At 40.8% G+C, this 13,257-nt stretch overlaps 2 protein-coding genes across 3 annotated transcripts; one reads left to right on the top strand and one right to left on the bottom strand.

Moving 5' to 3' along the window:
* Positions 1–1,492: 1,492 nt before the first annotated feature.
* lrwd1 (leucine-rich repeats and WD repeat domain containing 1) lies at positions 1,493–9,992 on the bottom strand. 2 transcript variants are annotated; one of them, XM_018691819.2, is made up of 16 exons: positions 9,927–9,992; positions 8,690–8,776; positions 8,273–8,507; positions 7,628–7,747; positions 7,247–7,393; positions 7,056–7,148; positions 6,579–6,959; positions 5,939–6,056; positions 5,668–5,774; positions 5,252–5,462; positions 4,921–4,993; positions 4,503–4,643; positions 4,022–4,125; positions 3,694–3,855; positions 2,812–2,921; positions 1,493–2,615 (listed from the first exon to the last, which is right to left on the bottom strand). In XM_018691819.2, the coding sequence occupies exons 2-16, from the start codon at positions 8,767–8,769 to the stop codon at positions 2,463–2,465; spliced, it is 2,235 nt and encodes a 744-aa protein (XP_018547335.1). In that variant the 5' UTR covers positions 8,770–8,776; positions 9,927–9,992; the 3' UTR covers positions 1,493–2,462. The 2 variants fall into 2 exon arrangements, with proteins under 2 accessions (XP_018547335.1, XP_018547336.1); XM_018691820.2 differs by having other exon boundaries at positions 5,939–6,053.
* A 290-nt stretch (positions 9,993–10,282) lies between these two features.
* alkbh4 (alkB homolog 4, lysine demthylase) lies at positions 10,283–12,871 on the top strand. The gene is made up of 3 exons (XM_018691822.2): positions 10,283–10,443; positions 11,184–11,372; positions 11,576–12,871. The coding sequence occupies exons 1-3, from the start codon at positions 10,327–10,329 to the stop codon at positions 12,095–12,097; spliced, it is 828 nt and encodes a 275-aa protein (XP_018547338.1). The 5' UTR covers positions 10,283–10,326; the 3' UTR covers positions 12,098–12,871.
* The last annotated feature ends 386 nt before the right edge of the window (positions 12,872–13,257 follow it).

The raw sequence follows: 13,257 nt of genomic DNA, 5'->3' as shown, positions 1-13,257 counted from the left end.
ATAGAAATGTCCTGCTTCTGTCAAATATGCCAATTTACACACTCAATACAGGTGCAGCTCAAAAATTAGAAAATTGTGGAAAAAGTCAAAAATCAATCAAGCCACTCCTGAACCACAGACAACGTCAGATGCGTCTTACCTGGGCTGAAGAGAAAAAGCTTCAGATGAAAGCTTCAGATGAAAGTCAATTTTGTTTTTTATTTGGAAATCAAGGTCCTAGAGTCTGGCGGAGGAGCAGAGAGGCCAAGGTGTTTGAAGTCCAGTGTGAAATTTCTGCAGTCTGTGATGGCTGATTGCCTCCATGCCACGCTGCATTGATGCAGTAATACATGGTAATGGAGCCCCAACCAAGTACCCACACTGCTGAGATTTTTATGGTTCAAGCTCAGGCTAACACAAAATAACATTACTGGATGAACCTCTTTGGGCATGCTACATGTTTAGATTCTTATCTATCATGCACACACCACATAATAATTTGAGTTAGACTTTTACTGTTTAGTGCACTTTGTATGAACTTAATTGGAAATTTAAAAAAACTATGTGGCATTGGTTTAAAGCATCCTTCCTTCAAGTTTAGAAAAAAAAACAATACTGATCTTTTTTCCATTGTAAACAATCAACTATTTTGGTAATAGATTAATAATGTAGGTTATTTTTTCTAGCATTGGGCAATGACTTCACAAGATAATGATCTGCTCAGATTTTGAGCAGGTGAGCAGCTGTAGCCAACAGATCTAATAACTATTGTTTTTCATTCATTATTTATCAGTTATGAAATGTATCTAGTCCAAAACTAATTTTATCCTTGGGTTTTATAAGTTACAGTAACATTTATCAAAACAGAATTTACAACAATCTGTTCAAATGAGTTTGCCAGTGAAGTTGTCACTTCAGACATCTGTGCCTATATGCCTGCCACTCACTCAACCATATGAACATTTTCTGTTATTCTTGGCATTAAAAATAAATGTCATGCTCTTTGGTCTCTGCCTTTTATTAATTATTCAAGAGCTCTATCAGTATCTTTACCCAGAAGTGACCCACAGATGGTTGTCTTCCAGAGGTGACACAATGACATAAGACTCATTGTGTGACTGTAAAAAGATATTAGTGTGTCTTTGCAAAGTATTACAGGGCCAATATTACTGTGTTGGATGCAGAGAGTAGTGCTGTGACTGCTACAAGCTGTGACTGAATTGAAAGATAATTTCTTTGTTAATTCTCAGAACAAACAGGGCATCCTAGTGGCTTACTGGTGACATACACTTACTGTATGTCCCTGGTTTGATTGTGGCCAGGGACTTTGTAATCTAGTAAAACTGAAAAACAACAGGCTACAGTTCAAATAAAAGAAGATATTGACTTTTTAAAAATTCAGTCCTTTGATTCCTCAATGGTAAGTCAGTTCACAGAACCATAGGCACAGCAGAATGTCTGTGGGATATAATTGCTATGTATTTTGCTCAGATCAATGTAATTAGACAGCAGGGAAGGAACATGCTGTACTGCATTTTATTTTCTCATCAGTCAGTCGCCAGGCTGCATCTCCACTTAGCCTCTTTAGTCCCTCCAGAAAAGCCAAGTTTGCATAACTTAATGTTATCAGAGCATTACAAAGTAGCCTGGCATTTAAACAGCAGACAAGATTCAAGAATAATGTGAAAGACTGTGTAAAAGAACAACAGAGTGATAGGGTCTCAGCGTCAGCAGCGTTTTAGCTTTTTTTCTGAGTAGAAGATAATTTAATACAGAGGCACACAATTAAAATCATATTGGAACCATGAAATGAAACTGTGCCAAGGCCTCAAATAAAACCACATATTGGAGAGACAATAAAACAAGATCTAAAATGAAAAGCCTGTGGTCAATTACAGCTACATTTGACTTCTTTTGTATAATCATGAATTCTTAAATATAGCAGTTATAGTCTGTTTTAAAGGTCTACGCATTTTTAAGTAAGGCTCAGTAAACCAAGTTAAGTTATGATGTTGAATTATTACATATAATTTGTGAAACTGAAACCATGTTTTCTGGTTGGACTTGCATACATAAAAAATAATTGTGTGTCACACAGCAACAATCAGTAATTCTCTTCCCTAGTTTATACCACTATTACAGTGGTGACTTTTCGCTATAAAATCCTGCAATTTAGAAGTTTAAATTCTATGCAGAACTCCATGTGAGATATTTTTATACAGAAAATAAAGAATGTTGTTATTGTAAACATTAAACCTCTCTGGGTGTTACACCATGATAAAAGTCACTTTCCCCTCACAACTGGAGAATGAGTAAACAACAAGATCCCAGAGAGGATCTTAACAGTCTGTCTCTGTTAGCTAAGATTAATTAGCTAATGTCCCATCACATTTTCAGTCCTGTATTTGAAGTACTACCTCACAGATACCAAAAATTGGTACATACTCAACGGTTCTTTTCCCAGACTTTCATGCCTGGGCTGTTCAGGAGGACTCCTCTCTTTTCCACACTATCACCATATTCTTGTCACTGAGGGCCACCAGGTATTGTAGCTCAGGGTCCATTGCTACACTGTTGATGGAGGGGCCCTCCACATGGCCCAGTCCATTCCTCACCGGTGCTGGCCACTCCAACACCTGTCAAAACAGTCGGTAAATTCTTACAGATGTTCACAGAGGAGGATTCTGGGTAGTAATTTTACTGTTCACCATTGTTTTAACATCCAAATGATTTTGTCTGATGTGGCCATGTACAGGGCACAAAATCGCTCCCCTACAACACTGAATGAAAGTAGAGTTATAAAGTAATGGGACATTTAGAGGGGATGGGTACCTCAGTGGGCAGTATGGGTTTCCCTGTCTGGAAACTGTTTCTCTGTAGGTTGGTGACGTGGTATGTCCACAGCCTGCCTTTGTCATCACCGCACACTATGTAGGCTTGGCCTAAAGAGAGAGGAATGAACACACACACACGCACACACAGTAGAACATTAACCTGAGTTCAGACAGGCTTTTTCCTCTACTGCTCAAACACCAAGCTCAGGAAACAGAGTATACTGGTCTAGCCTCAAACTGAGACATTGGTTTGCAGCTGCACTGATGCAGAACACACTGTAACAGAGCAAAAAACTGGAAATGCAACTTCAGAAGCACTTATGTCCCTTTGCTGATGTTTGAATGTGATATTGTACTGGGGAGCAAACAGAGAATCAATTAACAGACAATGGTCAGTGCTCAATAACAGGTGTTTGTACTGGCAGAGTTATAAACCTCTTTATCTGGGTCATATTCTTTCAAAGTGTATGCAATAATGCACCAAACCTCTGTTCAAAGGTCCTTTGTGCAGCAACTCACACACACACACACATAACTGACACTTTTTCAACCAAGTTACAGTATCTTCATCAAGTAAACATTCACAAACAAATGGGAATGGAAAGAAATTTGCCATCATTTGCCACCTTTGTGACCCTCTGCCTCCATGCACCACCATCAGAACTGTGGTAATTTAGTCTGGGCAGCACAGTTAAACCGCACTCTACTGCCTCTGGCGCCCCCTTTCTGCTACACGTGCTATGAGTCTTCTAAACTCCACAAGCTCTGCTTGACAGTAAAAAGTATTTTTATATCATACTCCACAGTTTGATGCAAAATGACTCCAGAATGAAAACAAAATGATAAATGCAGCTCTATTGATTGAAGGCCGTGGACTTACCAGGGCAGGTGTTGAGAGCCAGGTAGGGAATTTCAGTGTTGGCCCACTGCAGTTCAGCAAGAACCACAGCACACACTGTCCTGTTCTTCTTGTCAGGCCGCTGAGCCTTGGTCCTGTTCCAGCTCCACAAGTAAATGGAGTTGTGCAGGTAGTTCTTGGAGGCTAGAGGACCATAATGACCCAAAAAAGAAAAGTAAAATTAGAGACATTCATTTAAAAAAGAGAGAGCTGGGGGCAGAATGTAAGCATGGCTAAAATCAAATGAGGGGATGTATTTTATAGGTCATGTAAATAAAACTATGGTATACTGTACTGCTAGATCACTTACCCACTATGTCATCTGTAAGAAAACTCAGGCCATCAATGGTATGGTAGTCATGGTCTTTGTCTTCCTTCTTATATATAGGGAAAGTTATCTCCATCTCCTTGGATCTAATGAGGGAAAAAAAACACAAAAACTCATCTCCAGAGCCAAACAGATCTACAGGTTAGTTACTGACACTGCATATGGACAAATACAATCCAGACACAACGCATGACAATCAAACAATTATAATGTAGAACAGAGACAATTCACTATCTTAAAAAGTATGTGTTAGTATTTGTATGGAGCACAAAGCTACACTTTCAGGACTTTCGTGTACTGTTCCATCTCTAATGCCAGAAACATACAGGATATTATTACCAAGGCTTTTCAGACATGAAATGCCTAACACAGATGGATTCATTTATCTCCTCAAAGCAAGTTGATTATATTGGATACAAGAACACAAACATGCAGTATGCACACACACAACAAATGCCTTTACCTCTTCGTGTTGTTGGTACCGAGTTGCGTGTTGAAGCAGTGCAGACCGTCCTCACAGGCAGTTAGTAGGTTAGCGCTGGGGGAGGTGGGAGGGAGGCAGATGTGCAGAGGGGTGGCACTGATTTCCAACACCAGCAGCTGACTGGAGGGACAAACAGAGCAGACATATTCTCAGCATCACAGCCTGAACCTCTCACCTACACTGGTGAGAGGTGTCCAAAAAAAGACCCATCCAAACTGCACCTCATGGAGTAACCCTCAGTCAGTGCAAACTGAAACTAATGAAGCTAAACACATCAAATACACCAAGTTGTAACTCTGTTACAGGAATCAAAAAGAAACTGTACTAACCTTCTGATCAAAATGTTATTCTAATGACAGATTTCTAGCTGGTGGATTACCTAAGCAGAAATACTCACACAACTTTGTAGTTGTACTGGCTGTCCACTCCACCAATGTCCCACATGATTATCTTGTTGTCGTACGATCCCGCTGCAAAAGGTGAAGGATGAATAAACTAAACTGCTAGCAAAGCATGGAGACGCGAGATACGCCGAGTCAGGTATGAATTGTTAATATTGAATGTGGCTTACTTTCAACCTGTCTGATTATTTTTTTGCTCCCATTGTAGCATTATTACCATGTTCCCAAATCTCACCAAACAACTCAGTGAGTACAATGAAATCATTAATGGTACAAACGATGGCTGAAACCATGAAAACAAGACTGCAAGAAGTAACCACAACTCACAGAAGAGGAAGTTTCCCTTGTGGTGGTTGAAGCGGAGGACAGACAGGGCTTTGCGGCTGGCTCTGAACTCCCCGTAGGCCATGTTGTTTCTCGGGTGGATCAATTTGACCAATCCTCTCTTTCCACCAGCTGCCAGAATGCTGCAATGTTGAGCCGGGGCCCCTCCTCCCCTGGACATCAACACTGTGGACCAGGCCAGCGAGAAGAACTCCTGTTGTGAAGAGAAACCGATAAAACAAAAGAAAAAAAAATCAGACAATAGTCAGTTTTATCCACACAATTTTCGTTTTTTGATATTAGGCCACTTGTGCTGCACCACCAGTTTTATCATGCCCGCCACAGGTTTATATAAAGCAAATACAAGTCTAGTCTTTCAAGAAAAGTTACTGTGGAATTAGAGAATAAATGGAGCAGACCTCCCCAAGAACTTTGTACTTCTTCATCACCATCCCTGTTTCACAGTCAATCACGCAGAGAGAGTCTCCTCCACAGGTTGCAACCAAACGGCTTCCTCCACTACTGCCTGTCAATACAATAACAGAAGATGAGTTTATTTCAGTTTTCCTCCTGTGAACATGGTTGAAAGAACGCCTTTGAAACTATTTGTACATTTAAAGCCCTTTATTTTGATAATCATAAGCCATGTGGCTGCCCTGATAAATGTGAGGGAAAAGTTTTCAACAGTACCAGTTGAATTTGGTAGCTGCTGGAAAGCACAGGCCCACAGTTGGGTGGAGAAATCCTCTGAGCTGTCCTGTTTACTGTGGCACTGGAGTACATGGAGAGGCTTCAGACACAATGGCTGCTGGGGGAGGAAACAGGGACAAACAGGAAGATGGAGAAAGGGAGATAGCAGAGTGATGGGAGGAAAGGAAGTTTAATGACATGACACTGAGAACGCTATTTACGGTCAATTTCAGTATTCATTCGAAGCTACACTAGCGACACACTGTCAGCATGCCAACATGTTGAACATTAGTAGTTACAACGCTTTCATCTTCACCATCTTAGCTTAGTGTGTTAGCATAAATGTGAGCCTCATGATATCAGTGGAGGAAAAGTCAGAGGACCATTCTCTGGGAGCTATAAATGTCCGTTAATATTCAATATTCAGATTTATCCTGTGGGGACCATGAATACTTGCAGCAAAGTCATGAAAACCTGGCCAACAGTTGTTGAGATATCTTAGGTTGCTCTGGGCCAAAGTGGATAGATGAGCAGATAGAAACTAACCTTTCAACAACATCATCAATATCCAAAGAAATAACAAGTTAATGTTGTCAGGAATAACATAGGGTTATGTATCTAACAGCTGTATTTACATTACCTGTGTCTTGCTGCAGCTCTTCAGTGTAGGTAGCATGTCAGTATCTCTCTGCAGCTTTGTGGCTTTAAAATCTTCCTTCTGTTTAATCTGAGCTCCATCCTCTTTGGCTTGCTGCACTTTAGAAGCCCTCCTGGGTGTCTCTGCCCTCATCTGTTTTCTGGTAGGGGTAGAGGGAGGCTGACCTGTCTTGCGGGGGCTCATCCTGACAGCATCGGCCTGGCTTAGTGTCTTCAGTGGTTTGAGGCGGAGGCTGGATTTACGAGGACTGTCTTCTCCTGATGAGGCTGGGAGATCTGTGCGCAACTGTTTGCGAGGCGTCAGGCTTATGTCAGAGTCCTTTACTGATGTAGTTTGTTTCCTCTTGGTAGGAGTTGAGATTTCCTGAAAGAAGAAAATACATGGTATGAACTTTAAACAAACACCAAAACTAATCATTTACAGATTTACACATTCACAGGTCATCCTTCATATTCTTACACTGTTCTCTTTTATATCCGTCAACTCGTTGCTCTCAGGTTCTTTCTGTGGTTCTGTCAGAGAGTGCAGGTACTCCTTAGCTATAATCTCCACCTAAAACCAAAGGAGACAAGGAGACAAGTACTAAACATAGCAGAAGGCAACACAAAAGAAAATCATCTCTCACTGTATCTGTAACATCCTGAACTTACCTTCCATTTGGTGAAGTCACTGACTGAACTCGGTCCAAATCTAACCTGCTGACGGGCAGCATTGACGAATTCTTTCTCCAGGCTGGACAGTTTCTCTGCTGTGATGGGATCAGGGAGGTGGAAGCTCTTCTCCCAAACTGCAATTACCTAAAATCACCAAAGACAGTTTGTACACAGTGCCATTATGCTGTTCAAGAACTGGAACAGTATAATGGCACTGTACTACACATCTGCAGTGGAAATATTTCACTTTCAAACAGTAAAGAGAAAATGTAACCAAACTGGCAGAGAGGCATCATTATTAGCTTGTGACATAACTTAGTATAGAGCAGAATACTGTATTACCGGTCAGTCAAAATAAGCAGTTAATCAGTTTCATACCCTGGTCCTCAGGTTGTCAGTGTAGACGTAGCGCAAGTGGTTGGCAGTAGGACTGACATCTTTACCATTGAAAATCCTCAGGTTGGGCAACAACACCATCATCTTGTGATTATCACTCACCTGAGGTAGAAAAGCAACATTAACTATCAAGTCTAAGACCCATCGACATGTCATTTTATTTTGAAAGGACTACTTAAAGTGCATACAAATCATCTATTGTCTCTAACCACTAACCGTGTGCAGGATACTGGGGGCTAAAGCCTATTTCAGTTCACACTTGGTGAAAGGCAGAGACAGTCACAGAGGTGACACAAAAGACAGACAACAATTCACTTTCACACCTACAAGCAATTTAGAGAGTCCAGTTCATATAATTTGCATGTCTTTGCACTGTGGAAGAAACCCACACAGAGACGGTGAGAACATGCAAATTCCACACATAAAGGTCCAAGCCAGCTAAACTAAATACAGAAACTTCTTGCTGTGAGGGGACACTGCTAACCAATGACCACAGTGCTGTATTTAGAATTTGTAGTGAATGAGCCAACACTATAGCACGGTCCTTTTTAAGATATAATGGCGGATGTATAATGGAAATGACAAGACAAGTGAGAACATGACATTTCTGCTTAGCTGTGTACTTACAGTGATATATAGGTTGTCCTCCATCTTAAGCTCTTCCAGACTGCTCAGAGACTCCAGAGTTGTAACATCCTCCATCTGGTTGTCACTGAGGTCCAGGCAGCGAAGCGCAGGCAGCTTCAGGTTCTTGGGCAACTCCTGCAGTCTGTTCCCAGACAGATCCCACTGCTCAAGGGACTGGAGACGGGACAGCAGCCTGACTGGCAAGTCCTGGTGCTTCAGGCCCATCTTAGATAGACTGAGGAGGAGATAGTTTCAAGTTAGTGTTTCCATGTGTTTTTTTTTTTTAAAGATTAATTTGGAAGTTCACTTTCACACTTTTAATCATATGCTTCTTGCTGCCTATAGGCATTACCAACATGCATGAGCCAACACCAACAGAGTTAACTCTAACATGAGGAAAATAAAAAGCATGCTTACTTCAGTGTCTTGATTTGCTCCAGTTTGTTGGTTTTTGGAGAGCCTTTCTCCAGTAGAAGTTTCTCTGTTATTTTCTCCATTGATTATCTGTAAGGAGGAACACAACTCAGAATTAAAGAAAGATGTAAGTCTGGGTGTGAACAGAGGTTTAACATGCAGCATCACACCCAGTATCAGTGCTGCAGGAAGGTGAGAAATTCAATCCCTACAAGACTGAAAAACTGTTTTTTGGTTATTTGCTCTTCTAGTGGTCCTCTGAAGAAATGTCTTGATGAGAAGGTCTGTGTTTTGTATGTATAGAGTGCTCTACTGTCTATGTTTAGGCCTGGTCTCTTTCTCTCACTTGGTTTCAGTCAAGCTTGCATTCAAATTACTACCAACATGGAGAGGCCTTTGTCCTCGCAGCTTACTTGCTTTAACATATTCCATTGCAGCACATGGTGTTAAGGCATGGGAGGCATGTCCTGCAAAATCTGCCTTTTGTTGGACGTAGGTTGTTGGTTATCGTGACAATAAACACTTAAGACCAGCTTCACAACTATTTGTAATCCTGTTTGTATGTTTATGATCCTCCAAATTGCCTATATACACACATGAATTTCTGCATTACCTTTCCACATACCTTCTGGCAACCGCAGAACTACCTCTTGAGGCAAATCACCTGGTTCTAAATACATGTAATGGTTATAGTAAAAGTGTGATTGTATTCCTTTGTATTGGCAGGCGTGGTACATTGCTTGGGATCCTCTTCTGTTTAATATATTTCCTTGTTCGCTCAGCAAACAAACCTTCCTTGCAACTTTATTTCACTTAATCTGTTTAATAAATAAAATGTTTCCTGCAGTAAAAACACCGCATCGCTTGGTGTAAATCAGAAATTTAACACAGAAAAGGATCATTTAAGACAACACCACTCGTGTTTCACTCATAATCGTAGCTTTCGTAGCTTACGTTGTCCTACCTTTATAAACTCTATTTTTAGGCAGCAACACCAGGATATATTTGTTGAGGAAATGCTTTCACTTCAATGCGAAATGTTTTTCCTTATAAACAACAGAGGTTAGCTAGCCACGCCGGAGGTACCGACTGCCATCTCTCTGTCTCTAGGCCACTAAGTTAACATTATAGACAATAAACTAAATATTATTGACTTTTAGTGCACATCCTACTCGTTTATCTTACATAAGCAAACACAAAGGTTATGAATTTGTAAATATTCCTGGATAAAATTACTTACCAACACTTCAGCGACTTCAGTAAACTTGCTGCCTCTGTAGAAACTGAGCTTTCCCGGGGAAACTCGTATAACACGTATATCCGGTGGGCGTGGTTTATATAGCCTTTTAAACTTTTTAAAACCCTGAGTTGTGTCTGCTAGGCAAAATGTACTCTTAAGTGTTGTTATGTTACACTACTGTCGCTGGTGTTGACATATTTGTTAGCTAATTAAAAAAAACTCTCGAGAACAAAATTATCGTCATGTATTACTTTTCTGGTCGATAAAGAGTTGTTTAATCCTCAAATGTAAATTCAATATCCATATGGTGAATAAGTCGACAGGCTCCGCTAGGCGGCGACATTCATCTGTTTTAGCAGGTCAGCCAACTATTCACACCAGAAGAAGAAGAAGGACAAGGATGATGGCTCCTGATAACAGTGACGGTGTCGCCTCATGTGCTTGTAAAGGCATTCGGCGGTGTCTCATATGTGAACAGTTTAAAGGAAAAGGACATTCTGAGGAGAGCGGACCTAAGGTACACATTTCTGAAAGAAAACTGTTGTTTTTTTTATCAAGAAGGAAGGGACGTGACTTTTGCTAACGCCATTCACATCTAGCTACGGGTGCCCTCACAGGACAGTCCATCCTCCCTTAAGAAGTTATCACTGAACTACGTTGGTAGTTTATAAAACAGTAATACTGTAATAATTTGAGATGATGCAACCATGAAATGTTGAGCCACTGTGCACGAAGAACTGCTTATATGATTGTCAAAAATTCATTCTCTGTATGTTGACAAATCGGTGGATAAACTTTTGGTTTTCAGCACTACTGTTGAGTAATTACATATATAACAAAGAATCACATCTCATAAGCTCTTCACGTGTTTTGTGTGCACAAAAATCTGTAAAGTAACTCGTAACTAAAACAGTCATGTGACTGTAGTGGAGTTAAAAGTGACATGAAAAGAAAATATTCAAGTAAAGTACAAGTAGCTGATACTCATGAATAATACTTCAATTCAGTACTTGAATGTACTTAGTTACATTACACCACTGCTAGAATGGATATTTTTGTTTATGTCAGTTTAGAGTGGACATATGCTGCTCTACTGCCTGACTGTTGACTGACATTGCACTTCCTATACAGGAAGTGACTAAAGTCATGCACCCGCCAGTTTTCAGAGAAATACATGGGTTCAGTACTGTAAAACTGTGGGTTATCATCAGAAATGACAATATCAGGAAAGCCTGAATGCTATTTTTTTCTTTGAAGGTTGTGCATCATTTCCTCTACAATCCTGAAACAAGGGTTGCCATTTGCAAAGATGCCAAGGCTGCATCCTTCCCCTTTCCTGGTGTCTTCCTGTGGGAGAACTTTATATCAGAAGAGGAGGAGAAGGCGCTGATAAGCACTATGGACCAGGATGTGTGGAATCAGTCCCAGTCTGGTCGAAGGAAACAGGTTATGTTGAACTCATGGTCCAATGAAAATAGACATTTACTTGTCTAACTCTGTAGATTGTAACATAAATCCAAACTACACTACGGTAAATGTAACAATCCACAATTCTTGATAAATTTCCCATTAAAATTGTATTGTAGTTATTATTTTGTTATTATTATGACCTGAAGAAATAAACATCATCTCCTCTCCTATCGTTGCAGGATTTTGGTCCAAAAGTGAACTTCAAGAAAAGGAAGGTGCGTGTGGGCGGCTTCAGTGGACTCCCTGCTTTAAGCCAAAAACTAGTGCTCAGGATGCTGCAAGAGCCAAGTCTAGCAGGCTTCCAACCAGTGGAGCAGTGCAATCTGGATTACCATCCTCAGCGAGGCTCTGCCATCGATCCACACCTGGATGACTCCTGGCTGTGGGGGGAGCGCCTGGTCACCATCAACATGTTATCAGACACTACACTCACCATGTCGCTCGAACAGGGTGCGCCTGAGTTGGGACTAGCAGAGGAAGTCCGCGTAGCTGTGCGTCTTCCTCGCAGATCTTTAATTGTGTTATATGGCGAGGCGAGGCATAGATGGAAACATGCCATTCACAGGGAGGATGTTCACGAGCGCAGAGTTTGCAGCACGTACAGAGAGCTGTCTGCAGAGTTCTTACCTGGAGGGCAGCAGGCAGAGCTGGGAGCTCAGCTGTTGAACATTGCTTTGAGCTTTCAAGGAACTCCAATATAAACTAATCTAGAGTTTGGAGTCTAAAGAGCTCAACCATGTCTTGAACTGTTTCTTGTTTTAGGAGTGCCACCTTAAACAGAATGAAGATGTGTCCTCCAGAGATCTGAAGGCTTGTAGCTTAATCTCTGCCTCCTCTACAAATCAGATGTTCTTCAGAGGATACACAGTCACTGCTCCAAAATTGTCCAGTTGACAGTGCACAGTGGGTTTTGGAATATGCAAGACTGCAGAGGATACAGTGGCTCTGTCCTCAAAATGAGGGCATAAGGAGAAAGCACATCTTTACAGCAGAGTGTAGCCATTGTCTTGAATCTTGGACTAAGAGGTGGACAGTGATATGGGTCCCACTTTGGTCAAACCACAGTGAGCCCCATTTACATTGCTGACTCCTGTAGTGTCGATTCTCATGCCACCACTAGATGGTATCAGAGTAACAGATTTTCAAATCCCTAAATACAGGAACTTTGAATTGTTTTATCAGGTTGCGAAAGACTCTACATCCTCTGTAAACAGCAGGATGACAAAAAAATTAAAAATGCTGCCAGATTTTACTAGCTATCAGTCTTTTATACAAATCTGTAATGCATTGAAATGGAATTAAAATGAAAACTTTCAAAGCCACAAAAGTGAATCAAAACAAGTTGTGCCACCTGAAACTACTACTATTTAATTATTACCGTTTGCAAGTCATAGATCTGAAGGCCTGTTTGTCTTTTTTGTTGCAACACTCAATCTTTGTTTTCTTTAATAAAAATAAAAATATTTTCAGCTGTCCACATTTTGCTTCACTTTGTTAGAATGTGCATTCACATTTACTGCAGTTGTGACAGGAACTGGGGTGTTTCATCACAGATTTGATCCAAACATTCACCAGAGTGTCCATGCTTAGCTTAGCTCTGCCTCATTCAGCTGTAAAGTGAAGAAATGGCCACCCTGAAGCACTGCTGCTGCAGAACTGCAATTCATCATCATATTGCTCTACCCACACCTTAAGTGGTTGTTGACAAGAACGTCATCCCTCTGCTGTGCTGCTGTAGCTCACATGACATGTACACCTTTAAAGGACCATACCATGGTGTTTTGTTTTATGCTTTAGGTCTTTTACTACTAATAATATAATTGATAATATAACAATGCACTGCCCTTCAATACATGTAGCG

The sequence above is a fragment of the Lates calcarifer genome, linkage group LG20, assembly GCF_001640805.2.
Source record: "Lates calcarifer isolate ASB-BC8 linkage group LG20, TLL_Latcal_v3, whole genome shotgun sequence".
NCBI classification, from domain to species: domain Eukaryota; kingdom Metazoa; phylum Chordata; class Actinopteri; family Centropomidae; genus Lates; species Lates calcarifer.
Note: the sequence above shows the minus strand (reverse complement) of the source record. Positions and strands in the feature narration are given on the sequence as shown.

What these genes read in the sequence shown, in the direction of transcription:
- alkbh4 (XM_018691822.2), top strand. Translation starts at nt 10,327, where the DNA reads ATGATGGCTCCTGATAACAGTGACGGTGTCGCCTCATGTGCTTGTAAA. An exon ending in CTGAGGAGAGCGGACCTAAG is followed by an intron (nt 10,444 to 11,183) that starts GTACACATTTCT and finishes TTTTCTTTGAAG; the next exon opens with GTTGTGCATCATTTCCTCTA. An exon ending in AGTCTGGTCGAAGGAAACAG is followed by an intron (nt 11,373 to 11,575) that starts GTTATGTTGAAC and finishes CTATCGTTGCAG; the next exon opens with GATTTTGGTCCAAAAGTGAA.
- lrwd1 (XM_018691819.2), bottom strand. Translation starts at nt 8,769, where the DNA reads ATGGAGAAAATAACAGAGAAACTTCTACTGGAGAAAGGCTCTCCAAAA. An exon ending in GTGACTTCACCAAATGGAAG is followed by an intron (nt 7,149 to 7,246) that starts GTAAGTTCAGGA and finishes CTTTGGTTTTAG; the next exon opens with GTGGAGATTATAGCTAAGGA. An exon ending in TCTTACAGATGACATAGTGG is followed by an intron (nt 3,856 to 4,021) that starts GTAAGTGATCTA and finishes ATGGTCCTCTAG; the next exon opens with CCTCCAAGAACTACCTGCAC.